Genomic DNA, 24,655 nt, shown 5'->3' on the forward strand with positions numbered 1-24,655 from the left:
TTTGACCAACAGTCCATAACCCCAAAATATTCACTTTACCATGATATAAAAAAAAAAAGTAAAGCTATAAATCCTTTCATGTGAGAGAATGGCTTTTTTTTTTTGCAATGTTTTCTTGAAAAATGACTGAAACCATTAATAGATTATCAAAATAGGTGCCCGTTATTATTATTATCTTTTTGAAATCTTATCGATAAATTGATCTATTGTCTCTAGTGTTCTGTGTGGTTTTCACACATGTGCATGTTTTAGACTCGGGGAGTGTGTGACTACAGACATGCATGTTGTGAAGGCGGGTCTGGCGCTCTGCCAGCTCTGTTATTTCACATCCATCGCTGCTCTCCCAGAGCTTTGCTGCAATGTCTCTCCATAGACAACAAGAGACGCACTCCTGCAGCCTCGCTCCACTGCAGTGAGCACAAACACAATGGTCAACCAGGGAAAAACACACTCGGCCAGAGATGCAGGATAGCACAAATCTGTCAGATTATATGATAGTTATTCTGTTATGTGGTGGGGTTTAACAATAGCGGGTACAGTTTGTCAGTTTAATTATTTAAAGACCTCTGACATACAATGTTCAAGTTTGATAGGAAGCTAAAAAAAACAACCAACGTATCTAACATTTCTGTTTTCAATCTCATTTCTCTCCCTGCAGTTTTCTGTGAAGATCTACGTTCCAGCTTATATTTTGTCAATGCATCTGTGCAAGAGGTAGTGTTTGCCAGCACCACAGGGACATCGGTGGCCTGTCCCGCCGCAGGCGTGTCCCCTGTCTCACTGCGCTGGTACCTGGCCACCAGCGAGGAGATCTATGATGTGCCAGGGATCCGCCATGTGCACCCCAATGGCACCCTTCAGATCTTCCACATCCCCCCTTCCAGCTTCAGCAAACTCATCCACGACAACACCTACTATTGCACAGCGGAGAACCCCTCAGGGAGAATCAGGAGCCAAGATGTCCACATTAAGGCGGGTCAGTTTCTCTGCTCGTGAATGTCTGCACTACTGCTTTGTTGCAATCGTGGTTGTATTATGAGGAGTAGCACGTTTTACTGTAGCTCAGTATTAGTCTTATGCGCAACACCTCTTTGTCTTCTCCTCCGCAGTCCTACGAGAGCCCTACACAGTCCGGGTGGAGGACCAGAAAGCCATGAGAGGCAATGTGGCGGTCTTCAAGTGCATTATCCCTGCCTCAGTGGAGGCCTACATCACCGTTGTGTCCTGGGAGAAAGACACATTGTCAATCAACGCTGAAAGTAAGTCTGTGTTTTTTGTTCCACAGTGTTTAGTCGCCGATGAGGATCTTGTTTGCTGAGTTGTGTTGAGCACTGTGACAGCAGAGGTGTGTTTGGTCCAAGCTAACTGTACGAATCTTCTGACGTGAACCCGCACAAAGGCCCTGCTTGTACCAGCCAGCCGGGCCCATTCTGTGTGTGTGTGTGTGTGTGTGTGTGAGCGCGTCCACGTCGGTCTGACTCAATGACGGTGAGGTCCCGGTCCCGCTCCTCTTCCTCTGCCTGGTCTTCCACGGGAGCTCAGGCTGCCAGCCATGTCACTTAGTCTCAGTGTATTGACCCATTTCTCCGGTTGATAGGAAGCACCGCAGCACTCCGATCATTCAAATCACTTAAATGGAACGCTCGCCTGCGTGATTGTTTCCCAGCCCTGGGGGGCAAATTCACTTTATGTGGGGCATTTAGCAAACTCAATAGACGGGGGCTAATGTCATTTTGCTTTTGGATGGAGGGCAAATGCTGGCTAGCGACTGCTTTTTTTTGTTTTTTTTGACGTTTCACATTTGTCCGATGAGGCGAAATCGGCCATGTTGAAATCTATAGCAATCTCTTAATTGTCCTTAAATGGATTTGCCGCGAGCGTGTTTTCAGATATGGCTATTTACAGGGATGGAATGTACACTGTAGGTTTTTCTCACTTTGAATACATTTGTGTGTTTGGATGTTATGAACTTATCACTGACTTGTCAAATAGTTTTACAGTATGGCTAAGAAGTTTGAATATTTCTGGAATGCTGGATGTTACAGAAAAAAAAAAAGAAAGAGGTCTGCACTGTCAAAACAAAACATGTTTATCTAGAGCCGTAAAAATCATCACATCTGCAGCCATCAGCCATGTAAACGCTGTCAGAAAAATCAGCCAGCCACCAATCCACTGCTCTTCTCCATGCTAAATAATGGATGACGGAAGCCTATGAATCCATGAGCAAATGGTCTTTATTCACGTCTCAGTGCACGCATCCTACTGACGCACCGTCCATTCCCCTCATCCTCTTCTACACACATTTTAAGTGCACTATGTGTGTGTGTCCATGTCTGTGAGTCTATATGCACACTACAGTGACTGACAGCTCAATGCAAGATGGCCTGACCCCTTCATCTCGATGACCGGGCTTCAATATTTTAATTTTTAATGAACAAAAACAATATCAACACTTGGGCTTTAAACAACAAAAAAAAGTGAAATATAGCTTTTCTGTGTTATCTATGAATAATTGAATTCGCTTTTCAGTTGGGAAGGTGTAGCATGGTGTGCAGCGGCCGTCAGACAGGCCCTCTGTGAGTCTCACTGGACGTAGACCTTTTTGAGCTGTTGCAGGGTAGACTAACAAAGCACCACTTAAAGAACCCTGGTGTCCATTAGAAAAGAATATGAAATTATGATGAAAAATGCATTCAGTCAGGACGTCCAATAAAGGTAACAGTGCAGTATAGCTGTCTGATACAGTGTTATTATACTGGTCTGGGGTTTGATGCTCTTGACTCTTGAACTTGGAAAAAAGATAATTTCTTCCAATGAGGCAACACAGTTTCATTTTTATAATGTATTTTCTCTTGTGTTTGTATAAAGAAACATTTTACAAGTTTAATTATTTCACCGAACTGGACACATTTTTCTCATTTCCACGAATACAATACTAAACTCTATCACTTGTTAGTAAAGATGGCTATTGTTTTGTATTCTATTCTATGCAACAACTTAACCAAAGTATGTGGAAACAAGGATTAGGTTTCAGTAGCTCTGCCTGTACAGCTAAACCGAGTCTTGGACTTATGAATCACTTTGTCCAATGAAATCACTTTAAAACCGGAAACATGTCTGGATTCAAGCAGTGACCAGTTTGTCTTAGCTGTGACTAACTAACAGAGTCAGTAACCAAACTCGGGATCCGACTGCGGCCTCCTGTTGGACCGGCACAGTTGAGCAGAAGCAGTAATCAGAAGTAGAGAATTGAATGGGTTAGTGGGGGAAATGAAAGGAAACAGGCAGTCGGATGGGATGGTTTCCATTTATTTCACAACGGAATGAAAGTAGTATTTTTAAACGTGAGATGGCTATCTTTAGCTTATATTAGTAGACATCTTGTTTTAACTCTTTATCACTTTGTAGTGCAGTTAAAAGCTCAGATTGATTTTACCATCATGGTGGGCTCATGTGGTTGTGGCAAGACTTCAGATTTGTTGCTGGAAAATCAAACCTTTCAGACAAACAATGAGTGAACGTTGCTGTATGGAAACACACAATGTACATTTAAAAGCTTCCCATACGACCAAAGTGCATTGTCAATGTCAAATAAATGTATTTTTATCCCAGATTACGTTTGTTTTTGACGTATCACAAGTACGTTTCTAGTCGTAGTCCACGGAAGTTAGTGTAGAGAGGTCGCTGGGGTAGATGAACACAGTAGACTTCTGATCATGTTCGTTGTTTCATTTACAAGTGTTTAAAACTGCTCCCATAATCAGGGAGGAAATACGCTCCCTGTGAAACCTAATTGAGAATGCAGTTTAGTTGAATGGTAATGTCATTTTGTTGTAGACATGGTTGAAAGGAAAAAACAATGGGCAGCCGTGAATTTGAGATGAGAGGTAATGTGTTTTGTGGTAATTTAGGTTTTCTACATTTTGTACTTCTTGATCACATAGGGTAGAGGATGTGTAAGAACATGTAAGCACATAATTGTGTTGATTCATAATACTGGTTATGGTATGTTGAGATGATTCTGACAAACTGTGACCTATACAGTATGTGTATAGTACGCCAGAGCTGTTTTGAAATGGCTGGTGTCGGTAATGGTGGAACCAAGCGGAGGACGGGTGTGGGGACCTGTCTGGTGGATGACCCGTGTCCTAAACTACAGTTGGCTGACTTGCCTTTCAAATATTATACATCTTGTAGCACTGTCTGCTATTTAAACAGATAAGAAGGCCCAGATGTGAAGGCCCACTGTGATAATCATTTTTATTAAAAAGCCTTGTACTTTAGTTACGGACCATGTCTGGTGGAAACGCGCTTACTTCCTGCCGGGTTGCTCTTTGGGATGCGTCGTGATGGACCGTGGCTGTCTGCGGCTGTGTTGCTGTGCAGGGCCATTCCCCAGGTGCAGCCTGCGTTGCAGTCACTGAGGAGGCCTTGTAGTCGTTTGCCTTGGCCTGATGCTGGCTGCTCTGCATTCAGCACCAGCAGGGCTTAGCGGCGGCCGACCCCCCCAGAACTACTGCAGAGACTCCCACACACACACACACACACACACACACACACACACACACACACACACATACAAACACACCCACACTGGGGCTTCTTTTCATGCAGCACACGAGCTTAGCACAAGGGCCGTCGGCCATCACACAGATTCTCTTTGCTCTGCTCAGTCCTCCCTCATCTCTTAGCCGTCTTTTTGTTTCTTTCACTATCTCATACACACATATATGAACTGTTACATTGTTAAACATGCCTTAGACGCCCTTCTATTTCTTCGTCAAGAAAAATGATTACAGGTTACCCACTTAATATATTAACCATCACCAGAACTGCTGGATTTGGTTGCATGTAGAGACAGTTTGTTTATGGATATTGCAGATTGCTCCAACGCTTTCAGCCCGGCCATTTGCTGAGCCATCTTGTGCATTTCACAGTTTCTTTCATGTGTGTTGACATTTGGGGATGTGTGTTGGGAGTTATTTCTGCAGCCAGCCTCGATTGCCCGCAGCCATTGGCCAGAGGGAGAAGAGCCAGCCACACTATATAGGTTTAATTGGCTGTGCATAATTGAAGTAAATATCAAGAGTTACCATCAAAAGGCTGCTGGCTATTATCATGTGTTTCCACAGTTCCCACTGTTTCTTCTCCATTCCTTCTCCTCCATTTTAAAGGCAGCTATGAAGCCAGCTGGTATGTAGCCATTAATGCCTGTGGGGTTAGGGTCGCACAGTTGATGGCCGTTGATGTAAGCATTGTAAACATGAGTTTATGGTCTCAATCGCTTTTTTCAAGTCTTTAATACAGCATGATGTTCATTTAGTAAATGATGGTCCATTTAGAGTCAAATAGAGCATACACCAGGGTATGTTTAGGGCGGGGCTACCTTGTGATTGGCAGGTCGCTACCATGGCGTTGTCCGGTCTGGGAGTTGTCCGTGTTTTTTTCCGTCTTTGTTTCTGTTTTTGGTCCTGTAAAACTGTCTTATCAAGTGTTCGGTTGTACTTAGCTCTACCCTCGTGTCACTTCTGGTTGCAAAAAAACAAGATGGCGATGACCAAATTGCTGTACTTGAGGCTTCAAAATGGTATTCCACAAACCAATGGGTGGCGTCTCAGCGACTACGTCTATTTCTTAGAGTCCATGCTAAGGATACAGTCAACTCTGAGATGGCTTGAGGCAGGCGTGTTGGGCCACGCTGTGTTGACAGTTAAAAATGTTATCAGCTAACATAAATGCTTCATTAACATGCAGCATACATAATATAAAAGAGAGGTATGTTACATTGAAATTATTTTCCTTCCTGCATCACAGCTCAAGTGTGTTTAAGAGGAATAGTGACTTTCCAGTACCACTGTTGCCCTACTGTAAATATTTGTCTAGTGGGTAGAATGGGAGGTAATCATTCGCTATGTATATATACTGTGTGTTGTAGCCAGAGGTAGCGTGGTGTAATAAATGTCTTTTGTTGGGAGCAGCCTTGAAGCTCCCTTGCTGTCAGTTTTGCCCTTTTCTTAGCATGCTACGTAGGAAGCGCAGCCATTGGCGCTGCACAACCTTGAGCTGGGGGCTGGGCTGGGTGGGTAATGGTTTTACTGGTCCCTCTGTGGTGGAGATGTAGAGGGAGAGGAGGTAAGGAGGGGGAGAGAAGAGAGAGGATTACTAACTCTCTCTCTCTGTCTCTCTCTCTGCCTTCCTTCCTCCCTCTCTATCCCTCACTCTGTCGACAGGCAGGGTTGGGACTCTGACGTGTGACAGGCTGAATGTTGAGTCTTTTTTTCCAGCTCTTGCCATTCCTTCCTTCCATGATTGGCTGGAGTATTGTTATTCACACAGAAAAATGGGTCAGGTGGCCTGTGGAGAACGGAGTGTTTGTGCGGACGGACAGCACAAATACGTGCACATGCATACCTACACATGCATCCCACACAGAGCTAGGATTATGCTCTGCAGCAGAGCGGCGGTGGCAGATAAATGACAGATAAATGAAAATAAATCCACGTTACGTGGTAAGCGTCTCTCGCGTTGAATTCAGTGTCCTCTCACAGGCTGCGAGCTGGTTCTCTCCTCACACCCAGTGGCAGGGGCTTAGTGAGATAAATAAAGGGTTGCACTGAAGGAAAAAAAAAAAAAAAAAAAATCAATACCTGTGTGCATGAATCTGGCTGCAGCTGCCACAAAGCATTATGGGAACATGACGGGTAGATACACTTGGGCTGGGCAGGTTGCAGGCAGCATGATAAGCTAGCTGGTGAAAAACAAAAAAAGACTTGATATGCAGCGAGCAGTGCATAGATAGATGTAAGTATTTATTCGTTATAAATATTCATATTGTAAGGGTGACCACCACTGTCACAAACGTTTAACAGTAATTCTTTTAAACCTAACCTGGGCAGCTACAATAATGGTTTATAGATTTGAATATTGTCTTCATAAGGCTTGATATAAGAAATATGAAATATAATAATCATTTTATTTATTCATTTCTAGCACCACAAAATCAAAGAAAATGTATAGATAAGAATATAAAAAAATCCGATCAAATAGAATGGTTTACATGTGTGAATTTGAGTGGGTAAATTGTGTAATAACTATAACTGTCCACACCTCCACAAATATAATATGAGTGGCTTTTTGGAAGCAAAACACAAGTAATAGTTAATTTGCTTCAATGCCTCCCTGCACAAATGAATGTCTAATAAGTCATGCGTATCATGATTGTGTCAGACTTCACATTGCAGTGAAGCAATATTTGGAATGCTATATTACAGCATTACAGGTAGAAAACACGACTGTGTATGATTCTGCAGTTTTGATTACATGCTTATCCAATGTCACAAAAGTCGCTAAGTGTCCGGCAGCACTGTAAGACATCAGCATTAAATACTCTCACTCTCACCAAGTCTCCCTCCACACAGCCTGCCGCTCCAGCCCCAGACTGACACAGATATTAGTTAAATTGGCTGATGCCCTTTCCATCTCTGTACCGCACTGGCGCTGCAATGATCACACTCCCACCTCCGTACTGTGCTGTTTGCTCACCAATAACCGCAATTTGTTCTTTATTAAACTCTCGGGGCTGGGAAACAATATTAGGGTGTGTGTGTGTGTGTGTGTGTGTGTGTGTGCACGCATGCGTATATATCTGAGCACAGGCAGGAGGAGGAGGGCCGGGGGAGAGATACTAAACACTGCTTAATCTTTGATAAACAGTGAGGTCTCCTTTGTGCCGGCGCAGTTTGGCACATCTTCTCCGGGCCGCTCAGCGCTGCGCCGGGGCTACAGCTTCCGGCTGCTTCCTCCGTAGGCTCCCAGACCTGGATGGAAGCCAGGTCATGCGTGGCTCCCTGCCAAGATACAGATTAGCTATAAGCGCAACACGAGCTAATCGCGGATGGAGCCGCCAATTAATTGGCACTTAGACATTCCGTGGACTGTATGGATTTGGGGGCAGGATGTTATCAGTGGATCTGGAGTGATTGGCATGGATGTCACTGGCGGTTAGATATGCTCACATGTCATATATTTGAGGAACATTTTTTTGTTGTTGCATGTGTGATAAGGCTGCAGCTGTATGTAAAGCACAAGCCCGAAAGCTGTTGAGAGTGCTGAGTTGGGCCTGTGTGTGTGTGTGTGTGTGTGTGTGTGTGTGTGTGTGTGTGTGTGTGTGTGTGTGTGTGTGTGTGTGTGTGTGTGTGTGTGTGTGTGTGTTCACAGGGAGGGATGTTGGATCACTTCCTGTCCGGGTTGGGGGGGGGGGGGGGGGGGGGGAAGCAACATGACATGGATGATGCATTAAGGCGTAAATGTCTTTGGAATGCAAGGTGACATAATGCAAGTTGCGGTTTTGGTGCATAGACGCTGATCAGAGATAGTCAGTTAAACATCCCTCTGTCATTATGGGACAGGGATTTTTCAGGCATTTAACCAATCCCCTCTCTGATGTGACATCACCTGAGGATGCCACATATAAAACAAACAAAACAGACTAAGTGTGGTGGACAGCTAGATGAGCGTCAGTCACGTCGCTGCAGAAACGCCCGTGTCGCTGAGCGCTACGTGATTGCTCTCTGTCAGCGATTTGAAAAATAAATAAAAGAGAAAGGTGATCCCCCACCGCCCAATTCTCCGTCTCATCCATGTTCAACCCTGCTGTACTTTGACGTCACAGAAAACAGTTTGCGGGGAAGACCTTTGACTGGCGACAGAAGACTGCTTGAAATCTCAGCATCATTGTAGGAACCTGCAGAGAGGCCGGTGTACATAGATACGTGTGTATTGTAGAGAGACAGAGATGGTATTGGTGTGTAGGAGGAGGAAAAAGAGGGTGGGCGGGGGGGCTGTGAATGGTTGCTCTTATCGCGTGCATGCAGCTGCTGCAGTGTCTTTGAGAGACCGAGGGGCTGTCCATGCATGCCACTCACTCTGCCTATTCACAGCCTCCCTCCCTCTCTATGTTCCCCTCTATCTCCCTCTCTCTTTCCCTTTTCTGTCCCCGTCTGTGCTGCATTTGACGGCGACGAAGTGTTTCGAAAGAAAGTGGGGGAAAAACATCACGACTCGAGCTTTAATGCAGACTCATGACATGCGAGCCCTCCGTTTTTTTTCACATCCTCACAACAAGGGACAAGCAAGAAATTAAATATTGGTTGACGTCGCCACGACTGACGTGCGTTTGTTTGTGCGAGGGCAACGCTGGCCCGGTGCCTCCCTTTGTTGACACACGTTTTTAACATTTCAATATATCACGGCTGTTTACGTCAGCAGGCCTCAAACGTAGCTCGTGCTGCTATGACAGAGATTTCTTTTTTCAGTTAAAGCAGATTGTTTTCTCTCCACAGAATCACCTTTGTCGCAAGTATGATGAGAATAATTTGTTGCATGACAATTAAGATACAAGCAAATAAAAGCAAAACTTGCACAGAGGTTCCAACCTTAGCCGTCCCACAAGTCAGTCAGAAGATAATAGGGATGAAGATTCCTCCCCCTGCTCCGCAATGCTAATCAAAACTACAAATAATGAAGTGAATTAATTCCGCGGTGCCAGTATAAAGGTGACCTGAGGAAAAGTATAACCGAGACGAGTCGCCGTGGGAATTCACCTTGATAGATGGACATCTCAGTGCGGCGTGCTGCACGCGTTGCTTCGTCTTTGCCCTGGTGCCCTGTCATGTATCACCACACTCCTGCTGCAGTATTTCTCGAGCTGGGATGTGTAACCTTGACTCTGAAATACAGAGTGGAGGAGCAGATGGTGAGAAAGGAGTATTAAGAATCACTTTGGACCAGCAGATCTGGGAGGCCTTGAGACGAGACAGACCATCCATGGGTTTATTTTAGGGGATTCATGGGAAGATTTTCCTTCTTTTTTGTTGTCTAACATTTCTTCACCATTATGGTATTAATCTATCAACTAAAACTGATTGAACTTCATTTTTGAGTTACCACGAATTAAAAGATAAATTATAATCGGACAGGCAATACAGATTTTTGAATTAACTATCGAAATAAAAGTTTTAAAATTTGATGTTTTAATATTTCTGACAGTATTTAAATGTTTAATCAACAAAATACCAAAAGCAAATTTGTTACATATTCAAGGCCAAAAAGAAATTGCAAAGCTGCATATTTTCAGTTTTTATAAAATGTAGGATTCATCTGGTTTATTAAACCAAAAATATATATATTTTAGGAATGTACTGAATTACTAAATCTTTATTTTTCTTTTAATAAAATTAAAACGGTGTACAGTGACATTTGTGTGTATTGTTGAGCTAATTATTGTGATAAAAACAAGACTTTCCTGTTATTTAAATGCAAGATTTTAAATAATTATGCAATATTTCGTTCAAGATGTATTTATATGTTTGAGCTGAACGGCTTGAAATATTTTCACTCTACATGCAAACTCCTGGTATTTAAAACATTAGAAGAAAACTTACTCTTTACATTATTTTGTCTAAACTGAGGAAACCTAATTCTTGGGAAATGCTTGCATAATCCTTTAGTTCCACTCAGCGACTATAGAGAGAGGTACAATACGGAGGGAGTCTGTGTAAAAATACTTCTGAGGACAAAGAAATGAAACTGATAAGTGAGCGAATAAAGGCTCCTTTGCATAATCAGAGTTAATTCACAATGAAGAATACAGAGTGAGCCTTCCGAAAGCTAAGAAACATGTTTCATTTGCATGTTTGGTGCCTCTGCTCTTTTCTGCAGCCGTCAAATATAATATCACAGGGTTAGTTTTCACACAGCTTTCCCTCTAACTTACTGACAAGAAGAGTGCAGATTTTAAATGCAACCTAACGAATCAAATCAAAATATTATGTTTATTTGTAAAGACAATCGAATACAACCTTTGTGTGCATGTGGCTCGTTGGACGGGCAGTGATGAACCTGAAATAGATTTTTCTCTTGCATACAGTAAATAGTCATGTTGTTGCTGAGGGCCTGAGTTGATGCTGTGAGCTCAGCCTGATTGGCTGGAGCTTGCTATGACTCGTCGTGCGTTTGGCCAATACGGTTTGCTCGGATTCCGCTCCTCTCCTCTCCCCTTTTTTTTTTTTTTACCCCCACCCTAAATAAATTGCCTGGAGAAATTGTACAAAAAAATTAGAGAAAGGCAGAGAGCCTTTCTCTAATTGAGAAGCTCATATTAGCTGTGGTGGAAGATAAGCCTCCTCTCTCTCAGCAGCTATTAAGCTCACTGTATGTTAGCCAGCTTCTTCTATTTATTCATTTTTTTCACTTTAGCTTGATTTCTCTAAGCTAGCGAGGTCACTTATACGTGTAGTTAACGAGTGTGTGTGTGTGTGTTTTATCTTTGTGTGTCCCAGGCATGTCTTGACAGGCTGCTGTACCTGCACACATGCAAAGCACTCCAAAATGGAGACCAGATCACGTGACCTTGTGCATCCATTTAGACACACGGGGGGGGGGGGGGGGGGGGGAGAGAGACACAGACACAGTTTTCTTCAGTCCATCAGCCGCGTTTACTAATTTTGGCACCCTCCTACACATAGGAGCACAAATGTATTAGAAGCATGTGTACTGTCTCTCACCATCATATATCCTGGGAGGTGAAATTGCCTTTCACACATTCATATATTCATGCAATCAAATATATATATATATATACATTTTCAAAAAGTATTTTTAATAAAGAAATAAAAAATCTTTTAAGTGTATAAAACGATACAAATTAAAAAGTGTGCGTTGCCCTCGGCATGCATGAGCGGGCCGACTTTCAGTAAGTGTGTCGTGCCTCAATTAATGTGTCCCAACATATGTTCTAATTGACGTCGTGGATAAACCTCTGCTTGGATTTATCGTGCCGCCTGATTCTTGGGGTGTAGACGTTGTCCCTGATTACATTGTGTCCTCTAGCGCCTTGATCCCTTTAGCCCCCCCCCCCCCCCCCCCCCCCCCAAAACCAGGATTACATTTCCACAGTGTAATCCCGGTTGGGCGGCAAGGGGGTCACACTGCTGCAACCCCCCCGATATGTCGATGCTGTGGGACTATTGGAGGGTGTGTGTGTGTGTGTGGGGGGGGGGGGGGGGGAGCAATCAAGTGGTGGTGTGCTGGCAATTTGTCAATCTTCCCGCAATAAGAGTGAGGAAAGAGGGAGACCAGTAAAAGGTTTGCTGCTGCTGCTGCTGCTGCTGCTGCTGCTGCTCTGGCTCACTGCCTCTTTCAGTCCGAGGCAGCCATTTTGTGTCCGTCAGTCTGTGTTGCTAGAACAGTGCTGGCTCTCCTCAGCTAACATTGAAAAGGACGAGCTGATGAACATATAGCACAATTGTTTTTTTTCTCTTTTTTTCCTAAAATGGCTTTTTTTTTTGCTTGGAAAGAGGACATTTAGAAGAGCGTATTGTTAATGTGGTGGAGGCCCTTTAGAAAGCCTACTGTATAGTGAAAGGACAAAGTGCAGCTGAATGCTTGGCTTGTATCAGTCTTATTATATAAGCTGTTTGTTAAGGGAAAGCATCAGATACATTGAAGCAGTCGTGAGACAATTCTGCTGCCTAAAATGAGCAAATCATGAAATAAAAAATATAGCATCCACTGTGTCCTACAAAGTTTAGCTGCAATTTATTTCATGTTACAGTATTATGTCTGTGTTTTGAGCTAGAGAGGGAGAGTCCTCCACTCTACGCACACACACACACACCTATCCTCTTTAGTGGCAGGTGCACCGCTCATCAGCAGCGATCATTCTCCTGAAGCTCAAATAGTTCCTCCTCTGTGTGAAAATAGCAGCGCTGTGGTGAGCATGTGCAGGGCCTGAGCAAACACGGCGAGTGTGTACGCGATCGCTCGGCCCATTCAAAGAGGCCCCATAATGGCCGGCTTGTTCCCAGCCTTGTTTGCCCTGTGTTTTGTGGCTTTGGCGTCTGGCAGATGGGCCATCGGGGATTATACCTTCTAATGAAGAGGGGTGGAGGGGTGGGGGAAGCTTCATTAAGAGTAATGATGTGACCGAGCAGAGGACAAAACTACAGGTGCTTCTCTGAACTTTGTGAAACTGCGTGTGTTGAAAGTTGACAGTTTCTATCTTAACAGTTTATTTGGTAATTTACAGGCGGTTTGATTTATAGTTTATAGCTTCTGTGATGCAGATTGCTTTGTTGTGAAGCTCTGAAGGGAGTTGCAGAGAAATGATTATTAGCTCATTAGCTTGCGCATGGCAGCATTAGCAAATCCCAACAAATTTCCGACTAACACAACATAAAAACACAAAAATAATGCTGAATTTATTCTACGTGAGACAGAGTTTCAGAGCTTATGTGTCTATTATAACATTTTATTTAGTTAATTTTACATTTACATCTACTTTATATTCTAATATAAAGGAGTTTCTGAGATAGTGACGTGGTGTCCCGGGGCCCACGGACTTATACTGGACACAGAGATGCACAATGACCAGCCTTCCAGCATGATTACACACAGCGTATGTCCAGACATGATGGCTTAATCCCTGACACCCGCCACCCCCTATGTCCATACACGCACACACGCAACCCCCCCCCCCCCCCGCCCTCCCCACACACACTCCCTTCAACATATGGAGATGGGAATTAGCGCAGCGGAAGGAAATAAATGAGTTAAAGCGGCCAGCAGCTTAGATCCCACAATATTTGTTCCTGGGTTACGCTTCTGTGAGTTTCTTTTCTCCTTTATTTAGCTCATGTTGTTCGGCAACAAAATAAGAACAACAACAACAAAAATCACACACTCACATTTTTGTTCCCAAGCACTTGATAAGCATTTACATCAGTGATTATGGATGAGTGCATGCAGAGAGGTGTGGTGTACATTGTTTTTGAAGATTCTCAATGTCCGGTGACCACACCTCCAACAAAGCCACAGCCTGACCCCGACGCGCTCCTCGCGTGACCCCAACCAACACGCCCCACCCCAGATTCAGCCCAGATCTCTCGTTAAATAGGATTAAGCTGGCTTTCTGCCATTCAGTGGCTTGGACAGGACTTCTTATCTCCTGTCTTCAGATGGCTGCCAGGAACAACAGAATGCACAGCGACCTACATTAAACAATGCCACCGCATGCAGGGTTTCTGCACCGGGCCTGTATCTTAGCTATTGTCTTCCTCATGCTGATTTCCATGGCTAAGTGTAGGTTACCAGGTCAATTACGTGGCTAATTGGGATCTCATGACTGGCCTCTGCTAAAAGCAATTCAGGCTCAAGCCAACAAATGTTTTGGTGCCGGCCATGGCCAGTCATGTATATATCTCTGTGTGTGCCTGTGTTGTCCAGGTTCACTTCTAAGCAAGCAGAGGTGTCGCACGCTTACTTTGTAAAGCTCATCTTAATTCCCTGCCCCCGCAACCCACCCCCCCCCCACCCTTACTCTAATAATGCACAGGGTTTGTCTATGTATTTAGCAGGACGGGGCACAGATAGATACTAGAGAGAGCAGCGGAGTCCACGTCCTCCAAAGTACATGTGACGTGTCTCTAGCACCCTCCCATACTCTCCCCCTCGAGGCAGGGACACCAATTCAGCGGCGTAAGAGGCTTTGTAGCCAAATCCCCAGTTGATCTTCATAAAGTTTGTGTCTTACAATTAAGTACAGATGGTTTGCAGCTGATTGTAAGGCTAGTAAATAACTCGGGCCTCTATTTTCGCCAGGGATTTGGTGGGGTAATCCCTCTCTCTGACAGTTTACCAGATTCAAATCAGTCTGGGCTTTGCTTTCCTTCCTCCACTTCTTCGACCTTTTTTTTTTCTCTCTCCCTCCTATCCCCCTCATTCTAACAAAAGCCCCTTATCCTCATTTGAATATGAGATCATTTAGTGGGAGCACACACATGACACGACTGTATCTAAGAACAGGGACGTGTGGGATTCAAGAATCTCACTCAATTACCCCTTAAAACCTCTTTCAATCCGAAAAGCCTGTAGCGTAGGTCGGAATCAGTGTTTACGGGACTGTAGACAGAAATCCAAGGACAGCGTGGTCCTCAGGAAGATTAGCAACTATTATGGCAGATGCTAATGGAAACCCAATAAGATCAACAAACCAATAGCAACCCTTATGTTCACACAAATATATTACTTTTACTTGTCTAAAAAACGGAGGGTCTACAAAGCAAATTCCATTTTTTAAACCGCTCCATTTGTATTTGTGACATTCTTTCCTTAAAAAGTCTTTTCAACTTGTTGGTTGTCACTGTATGCGCTGACTATCTAAACACAAGATATTCCCCCCCGGAGGAAGACCTACCAGTTAGCCAGTGTTTAGAATAATAATGTAAAGAGCTACAGGTTTATTATAATGGATTAAGACAGTGAAAACCTGGCCACTGGTCAGAAACAAAACAGGTTTTATATACTGCATATTAACAGTACCAAAGTACAAAGTGACATTATCAGTATTGCTTAGAATTCCACTATATCTTCATTGCTCCTATTATGCCTGTCGGTGTGCGTGGAGGACCCCTGTTAAGCAGATCTCTCTCATGGGACGGTGAGGAAGGCCGACCCTAATGAGGACGTAGTTACAGCGCTCGCACATCCTGAGAGAGCTGTGATCATCGGATGGAAAGAAAAGAACAACAAGCTCTCCCTCGGAAACAGCTTGACCCCGCTGCTCCTTGTTTCCCCCCCGTCCTGCCATTTCTATTATTCAAATATATTTATATCATTATTTATCTGCTGTTAGCGGAAGGAGGCGGCCCAGCAACACCTCATCTGCATAAGACAGTAGCTAACTGCCCCAGTAGCGCCTCGGGATACGAACAGATGGAAGTGTTTAGCAACCTTACCCACCTACCCATCCCACCCAAAACACACACACACACACGTACCAGAACCCACACCTCTTTTCCCCCACCTCTCCTCTACCCATTTTTCTCCCCGTGCACCCCTACCACTCACCAACCCCCCGCCAAATTTTCAGTTAACCTGTCAGTTCTCATCGCCCAAATTCAAGATGCCATATGCCTCGCTCTGACTTCTAACCCTCAACCCCCCTCCCCCCCGTCTCCTTCATGGTGACATGAAAGTCCCTCCTTGAAACACGAGGACGTCTCTCCTCTGCCGTTTGATTCAGAAACGCCTGGCTGAGATCACAGCGATCGCAGGCGTGTCGCTTGTCTCGTATAATAAAAGCAGTCACTTAGTGCCACGCGACACAGTGGAGCACATTCGCCGCTGCGGCATCAACGGGACTTTTGATGATCTACCTGGGTTACACAACAAATAACTTATGATGTGCCATCCTCCGTTTGTACGACGCTGTGTGTCGTAAAAGGGAGAAACTACTGTGTGCGGCATCTAACGCAGTACTCGTGTGGTCTCATCAGCTGGTTGAAGGAGGAATTTAAACGTTTGACTGATTGTTAAAACGAGTGCACAGTAAAAAAAAAAACTATGCATGCCCAGAAGCTTGTGTTACAACATCTAATAACTGTCTCCTCTCGGAGCCCTGGCAGTCCTGTCCAGTGAATTCCAGGCCATTTGCCCTTGCACAGAGGGCAGCTCCCAGCAGGCCTGGCCACAGTGACAGTTTGTTGTTGTTTATAAGGTCATCCCCACCATAGGGGGCAGCATATTCATTACACCCACCCCATGGCTCTGTTTGTCTCTGGCAGTCTGTTTCTCTGTGGGCTCCTGTCATAAGGTCAGAGGGTACTTACTTTCATCCTCCTCTTGTCTTCACAACGGGCCAGCAAAGTCATAACGCCTCTGGAAGGAGTTTTTAAAAGACAGGTTAATTGCCCTTATCTAAGCAAAAATGGAAAGTTTACACGACAGATGGGGCAAAATCTGTAATAATCCAGTTGTCCTGCATGCGGATGTAGCAAGATTTGGGCTGAAATTAGAACCAAGGATAATACATTTTCTCCTAGATTGATAGAAAATGGATCAGCTACTTTTTTGACAATTGAATACTAATTTAACACAGCCAGGGGTTGGTGTATACCTAAAAACCGCTATTGGAATGCATTGATCTTCAAGGTACAAGGTCCTTTTATTTGTCATTGAATAACACAGGGTTGTATGACAAACTGTAGTTTCTCCATCCCACCATCTGACTCTTCTTCACTCAATGCATTGAGCAAGTCTAATTTACATGTATGAAGCTCTCTCTCTGGCTCATAGTGAAGGTTAGCCGATGACTTATGACGCGGCTCTTTTACACATAGTAGTCGACATAAGTCGCTGCCATAGCGACACAGAATGTTTATTTAAACGTGCAAAAATTAATAGCGCGAAAATGGCTACATTCTAGGGGTATATTGAAGCGTCACTTTTCCCACTTCCTACAACCCTTACTCCCGGTGCCCTTGCTGAGACCACACCCATCGTCAACTCGACCTTCATTTCAACTGCACATCTGTAAAGTTTCGTGACTGTATCTTGCCCGGTTGCAACGTTATCGCGCTGACAAAATCTGCCCACAAACCATTTATTCCACAATTGTCACTTGAAGGCCACAGCGGTTGGTGTTCAACTAAAGTCACAAACTCTTGCTGCAGAGAGAGACGACGTAACTTTTGTTAAACAGCAGTCACTGTGGTCACAAGTGATATATGTTGAATAATAGTAACTGCTAGCATACTTTAACAGTAGCACAAGTAAAAACATCTAAGTGTCATCGTTTTAGCTTATTCATCAAGGAAGAATACCAAAGGTTTGATGGTTCCAGCCTCTGGGATCATTTCCTGCTTTTCCTCGTCTGCACATTAAAGCTAACTGAATGTCTTTGGATTTTGGACTGTTGGTCAGACAAACCAAGACAATTAGTGACTCCACCTTGGGTTTTCTGATGTTTTATAGAATAAACAATTATTGGACAAAGTAGCAAATTAATCGAAAATGAAAATAAATGTTAGTTGCAACCTTAATTGAAATAATTGACTATTGAGTCAAAATGTACAAAAGTGTGAAGTTTACTTTATTCATTTTAAAGCTCAAATCCAGCAGTTAATTCCCAACAATTAACGGCTGTAATTTATCAGCGGTAGATTTCAATCTGAGAGGCACATGCAACAGACTGAGGCGTGTATAGTGTTCTGAAAGGGAAGCACAGAGAGAGAGACACAGAGTAAGGAAGTGTCTGGGAGTAGCAAGCTAAGTGAGGTTGTTAGGAGGAAGCGCTGACAGTCCAATCCAGCGCAGCGACCATTCAAAAGACAGCTCCCTTTTGTTTCTGCCTCCTTTCTTCTGCCAGGGTTAGAAAAAAAAGAGGGTGAATCTCTCTGTGCGCAGTAACCCACTGACACCTCCCTCTGATCTGCCTCCTGCACTCCACCTCCTCCACCACAAGCCCACCCCTCCCTCTACTACATCCCTTCACCAGCACTCTCCTCTCTCCCTCCACCTCTCTACCCCCCCCCCCCCCTCCATGCATATGCCATTGCAAGAGTCACTCTCCTGGTTGCCACAGTAACCAGCTCACCTCTCTCTCTCTCTCTCTCTCTCTCTCTCTCTCTCTCTCTCTCCTCTCTCTCTCCCCATCTTTCTCCCTCTCACAATTCACCTATACAGGAGAATCTGTCTTAGTCCTTAAGAGGCAGAGCGAAGGGAAATTGGGGGGGGGGGATTGTACAATTGTCTTCCTTTCTACAATCCTTATCTATGCATGCATTGCAGAGACAGAAAACAGGGGAAAAAAACGTGGGGAAACCAACCATAGGGAAAAAAAGACGTGAAATAAAAGAGAATTATGAATAAGAATATCCACGAGACCAACACGTGTATAAACCAAACGGTCCTAGACTGACAACCTTTTTTTTTTCTCTGTCACAGTTACAGCACCAGGAGCATGCCCGCTAACCAGCGTCCTCCACCTGCTCCAGCCATATTTCCCCATCCCCCTCCATATCAGGCCCACCCCCCACCTCCTTCATCCCCCCTCTCCTCTGCCTTGTCGTCTGTGAGTGGCACTCAGGTGGTGGTGGTGGAGAGTCTGCCCATACAGCGTCATCCCTTTTTAGACAAGTCATTCAGCACATCTCCCTCTCTGTCTGTCTCCAAATGTGCCCAATGCCCAATTACACTGTCATTACCTCCTAATTACCCTGGACACAACAGCAACTGGTAGCACAATCACAAAGAGAGCAGAATGTAAATCAGCTACATTCGTTCTGACATTATTTGTGGGTCTCTCTCCCCCCCCCCCCCTCCACTGGGTGGTGGCATGTTAAATGTTCCCCTGCTGATGGTGGTAATTTAGAGCAATATGGTAATAGGGGTGCTGATGGCTATTTCTCCTCTCACCAGACGCTGTTTTAGTCCTTTCACGAGCTGTTGTCGGCTAAATTATATTGAAGGTTTAATTGGCTATTTTAGATCACAGTTGATGGATTCTAAAAAATCAGCTCAGTGATCACTGATTATCACTTTTCAGAGCATGCATCATAAATTAGACCATCATTGGTTCATGCTGTTTTATTCATATACGCTAAATAAGACTAGCTGGGAGCACTTGCTCCCTGCAAGGGCAGACACCCCCTAACGAAAATATATCACTATGGACATTCCCCAGTTGATTACTTACATTAAGACAATTCTTTTTTGCATTACAAGTTCTCTGAAATGGTATGTTTAATATGCAAATGAGGCATTAACTAATGGTCACTTTTGCTGTATTTAAGTTAGAATTACAAACGCAAATAGTCAAAGTAGTGATATAAACACCCAAAGGTGTATTTTAGATGTTTTCTTTCGACTAGTCTGAAAGAAGACATCTTATAGAAATAAAATAGCCCATAATCTCTCAATGGATCAGTGCATGGAAAACTATGCTTTTGCATGGGGCCTTAAAGGCACAGTCCATGATCTGTGCGCTATCATTGTCAAGTTAAGAGATCCTCTCCACCGATCACTGTTTTATCAATTTATTTAGTTTATTAAATGGTAACACAGCTCAGAGGAAACATATACCTTAATGATGTGGCTTTTCGTACCTTGAAACAAGTCAATTCAGTTGCTTGTTTGGGATCACACTTTGCCCTACCTAGCTGATGCCCATCGGAGTAAAGAATCCACCAGCCTGAACTGCTTTACTTTCCTGCAAGGCAGGACGTGTGTCTGTGTTTCACTGAAAGATAGAAGTCTAGCAACTCTTATAAACGTATATTTATTTAGTGTGTGTGGAATAGTCTTTCGCTATTCAGCCTCCATTTAGACTCCACATCCCTCTCTTTCCAACAAGTCTTCCAAATTAAAAAAATATCTGCTCACAAGAATGACACATTGTTATCTGACGAACCTCAGCAGGACATCATCAGTGTGTTCTCAAACTATCACAAGTCGGTTACATTTAAGGTAAAAACAGACGGTATCATTGAAAATCCTGATCCATTTAGTGTCACAGCTGCTGCACCTGCCCAAGCGTGCCTTTGTCCCTCTCTTTGGCTCCCTCGCTGCGCGTTCCTGTTGTCTCAGAAGACACTTCCTGATTCGGTGAAGTTTCATTTTGAGTGTTTCCAGGGATCGGAATTTGTCATAACGCCTCTTATTTAAAGTTGCAGTTCTTTAGACGTGCTACATTAGGTTTGGAATCTCAGACGGTGAAAATACATAATCCATTTTTAGCCGCTATGATTCTAAGGAAGGCCAGTCTATTGTTGTGCCAATCAACCACTGTGGTCCAGACTGAAAGATCTAAACAGCTGTTGGTAATTTGTGTTCTTCAGAGGATGAATCCCAATGACTTAAGTTATCTTCCTGACTTTCAATCTAGCACCCCCAGCAATGTTTTTTTATAAAACAACTACTTGATAATTTGTCATGTAATTTGGTAAAAATGTCCATGGTACTTAGACTACGTATCTTATTGACTTTTATGATCCCCTGATATTCCAAGTAGTACCACCAGCACGTCACAAATTTGTACTTACCTGTACTCATTGAAGTATTTCAGGCTGGCTTCATCCTGCATTCATAGCTATGCCTACGGAATATACTCAATTACTTCGGAAGTTATCCATGTGATCATTAAAGAGGAAGTATAAAGACCGCTGAAGCCGGCACAAAGAATGGTTGGGTCCAACAACCAGGGATCTTTCAGCCAGGAGACTGCTGTTTGTTCGCCGTGTGGAAAGAGAAGTCAATGTTGATTTATTTGTCACGTTACTTGCGTAACATACTTATGGCACTTCCAAGGTTATTTGAACCCAAACGACAATCTTTTCCGAAACCTAACTAATTATTTTTGTTGCCTAAACCTAACTGAGTTGTTTCACATAAAGACAGAAGTTTATTTTGAAAAGACTGAATGCATTTCACGAGCAGGAATCAACACGTGTTGCTGGCTTTTGTAGGGAAACGCACGAAAAAATGAGGAGTAACTTTTCATAAAATATCATACAAACAGTTACAAGGGGATACGTTGAGTATTTTTTTCATCGACGAGATTGATTGGCACAGAGCGTTTTACTTTGTTTATTACTTTGGTTTATGACCAAATACCTGAACTAATGACAAAAGCACAGCTGTCAGAGCTGCTAGCCTGGCTGTAGACTTTTTTTTGTTGGCGTGATTGCATCGTAGCACCAGAGACTGGTTAATGTTACAACGCTGGTCTTAAAAGTTCTTTAAAACACCGATCCTTCTCCTGAGTGTCCATCCATCCACCCGTCTGTCCCTCCTTCCTCCGCCCATGCAGGCATGTGTCTGATGTGTATGGGCTCCGTCAGCGTGCAGGCTTGTTTAACGAGGGCAGTGGGACAGCGTGGCACTAATTGCTGTGTGTGATTTATACCAGGCTGGGACCAGGCAGGAACACAGGCAGACGACGGCACTCTGAGAGCAGCTGCTTTGCCCAATATTTACTTAACCCTCCGCTGGCGGGCCTGGCACTGGTGCCACTGACGATGGGTCTGTGGGGAGTCATTTCGCTGCTTAGTGTTATGTGTAGCAGCAGGGTTGGGGCCATGTTTGGGGACAGGCTCAGAGTGGGGAGTGTGTGCCGTATGGGAAGTAGATTGGAGCAATTAGAGGGAAGAGTGTGATTGGTCTCCTGACAGTTTGGCCATCCAGGAGGAATTGTTGCTAGGTGATGTAATCACAACCGATTTGGAAAATAGTAGGATTTGGGTTTTTTTGTTACTGGATTCCTACTAATGACCAAATGCTAAATATTTTATAAAATATAACAGAAATTTTAAAAAGTATTTTGGCACAGAGTTTTTTTTCTTCGTGGATGAACAAAGGAGTTAATTGTAATTAGTAGCGCTTTGATTGTGGTCCTATATTGAGCAGCATGATTTGTACAGTGCTCACTCCTCTGTCATGTGTTAGCAGTGATAGACACTTCCATCCCACGCCTGTCTGCCCGGCTCATCTGGAGTGATAGTCTGAGACATCGTGGGGTTCGCATCCGCAGCTCAATTAGTCACACCTCAAATAAATTAGCAGCGGGAGGTGCCAACGTATTCTGATGTAATAGATCAGCTCAAGATCTTAAATGGTATCTAGATATTCGCACCCTGCGTGAGCTCCATGATCCATTCGCAACTGTGGAGAAACAAACAAACGAAGGCTCATGCTCGGTCCACGATCAACCACATGCGAGACTAAGACGACGGAAGGAAAAAAGAGGGCTGGAAAATAAAGGAGGGGGAGCCTGATTCTGTCTCCACAGCAACATTGATTGATATTCTTCAGGTGGAGCAGCTGTCAAGCGGCCTGACCACTGCAAGCTAATGCTCTGCGGGGAGAGAGCGAGGGGGGAGGGGGAGCAGGAGGGAAGGGAAACACCAAGGGAAAAAAAAGGGAAAAGATGAAAAGCAAGGAGACAGAAGGGACGGTGACAGAGACGGAGACGGGGAGGGGAGGGGAGGGGATGAAATTGAAAAGCCATGACATGAAGGGAAGGAAAGATATTTTTGTATTGTGATTTTGAGCCATTACAGAAAAGGTGGAGGCTGCCGTGAGAATTCGATTACATGGCGGTGCAGTGGTTTTGTAAACGAGGGGCGTGTCTCCATTCTCTCCTCTGGAGATGTAAAAGAGGATAAACGGTGTGGAGTCTCATATCGCTGATGTCAGTCAGCTGATATGCGTTCAGCTTTGGCCGTCCTCTTTGAATGTAGCTAACGTAATGTAGTCGTCCTATTTGTTGTGCTCATGTACAATATCACTCTGGTTGCCTGAAGTCCTTTGGCCTCAATTTACTCTTATCAACAGGACTCAACACTATGCAGATAAATGTCAAATGTGAAACTGGCAACCCTTACTGTCAAGCCCTGATTATGACTTTTTTTACTTATTACAATACTTGACATTTTTTCATTTAATTATTATTAGATTATGAGCAAATTGAGAAACAAAATTCTGTCTTCATCTTTTATTTGTTCAAACCTACAAACCTGTCTGAATCAGCAGAACACTGACGTTCACCAGGTCTTTGTGTCTGAAGGTGAGAGTGCAGATTCCTCTAAATCTGCATAGTCGTAAATATCCAGCTGGACTAAATAAATGAATGTTGGCCTCAGAGAAACAACCTTGTAATCTAAATGTTGCTACAGAAGTTGCTCAAAAGGCCAGTGCTGCTGAGAGAGCAGTGTGTGCTCGCAGGCCTGCCAGGAACCTTCCTCAATCTCTCACGGAGAACACATTTGTATTTGCAAATTTCCAAGTACATTCGTTATGCGTTGTCTGCCAAGAATTGTTTATCAGTTTACATCTGCAACCATAATTACTCCGACATGTATATGTAATTGATGTTCCAGAGGATCCTCATAAATAATGGCTGTTTTGCAACTACAGGTTGTCATCTTCATTAACCAGAAACATGTTGAAGCAGGTAAACCAGGCAGCAGTTTGTACAAACAACATAATGAGCTTGATAATCGGTTGTTTTTGAGATGCTTGAGTCTCTCTCCTCTCTGTCTTGCTCTCTCGCTTTGCATCTTTTTTCTGAGTAATAGTGAAATAAACTTACACAGACAACTACAGGAGAAAAACATTTACACTTTGAAGCACAACATAAATTCTTCAGTCCATATTCCAGCTTTGCATTGAAAAATGCTTAAGTCTGAAATATGCTATATTTTTTAAGCTTTGGACAGAAGTCACCAGAAGGGGGAAATGGTAAATTATTATTATTTTAAGGGCTTGGTGAAAGAAAACAAATTGTATTTTAAGAGTGTGAGTCAGTCACAGGGCTTGCATTGATCATTATTTACCACTGGTGGAATGTTTATGAAGTACATTTACTCAAGTGTTGTAATTAACTCCAGTTCGGAGGTACTTGTACTTTCCTTGAGTATTTAAATGTTCTGCTACTTTATACTTTTACTCCACTCCCTTTATCCGTCAGCTATAGTTACTTTGCAAATAACCATGTGTAATCAGCATTTAAAACACAATGCGTTGTAATACAATAAATTAAACCAGCCAACAGTATATAAAACAGCTAGAATTGGCTTCACCTCATACAGTTACATTAATATGCTGCTTTCCTGTTAATGTAACAGTAATAATAACAATATAATATGTTAGACTGTTTGGCCTCCATAGTGAGTCATTTCACACAGTGTCAGCTGATTCTACAGTAAGCCATCATTTTATTTCCATTCAATTCATTTATTTTCTGTGTCTAACACACTAACGAACCCAAATTCTGGGCCGTTACCAACGCCGCCCCAAGCAAATAAGATGGTAAAGAAAG

At 43.6% G+C, this 24,655-nt stretch overlaps 1 protein-coding gene across 1 annotated transcript in view; it reads left to right on the forward strand.

Annotated features, from left to right (window-relative positions):
* Positions 1 to 1,138: 1,138 nt before the first annotated feature.
* The window catches only part of dscama (Down syndrome cell adhesion molecule a), a 72,211-nt gene continuing 48,694 nt past the window's right edge, over positions 1,139 to 24,655 (forward strand). Inside the window, exon 1 of the mRNA XM_076101710.1 lies at positions 1,139 to 1,259. Coding sequence (XP_075957825.1) covers positions 1,154 to 1,259 — 106 coding nt within the window. The 5' untranslated portion in view covers positions 1,139 to 1,153. The remainder of the gene's footprint in view (positions 1,260 to 24,655) is intronic.

The sequence above is a fragment of the Anarhichas minor genome, unplaced genomic scaffold (assembly GCF_050575085.1).
Source record: "Anarhichas minor isolate MPS153535 unplaced genomic scaffold, ASM5057508v1 ptg000027l, whole genome shotgun sequence".
NCBI lineage: Eukaryota > Metazoa > Chordata > Actinopteri > Perciformes > Anarhichadidae > Anarhichas > Anarhichas minor.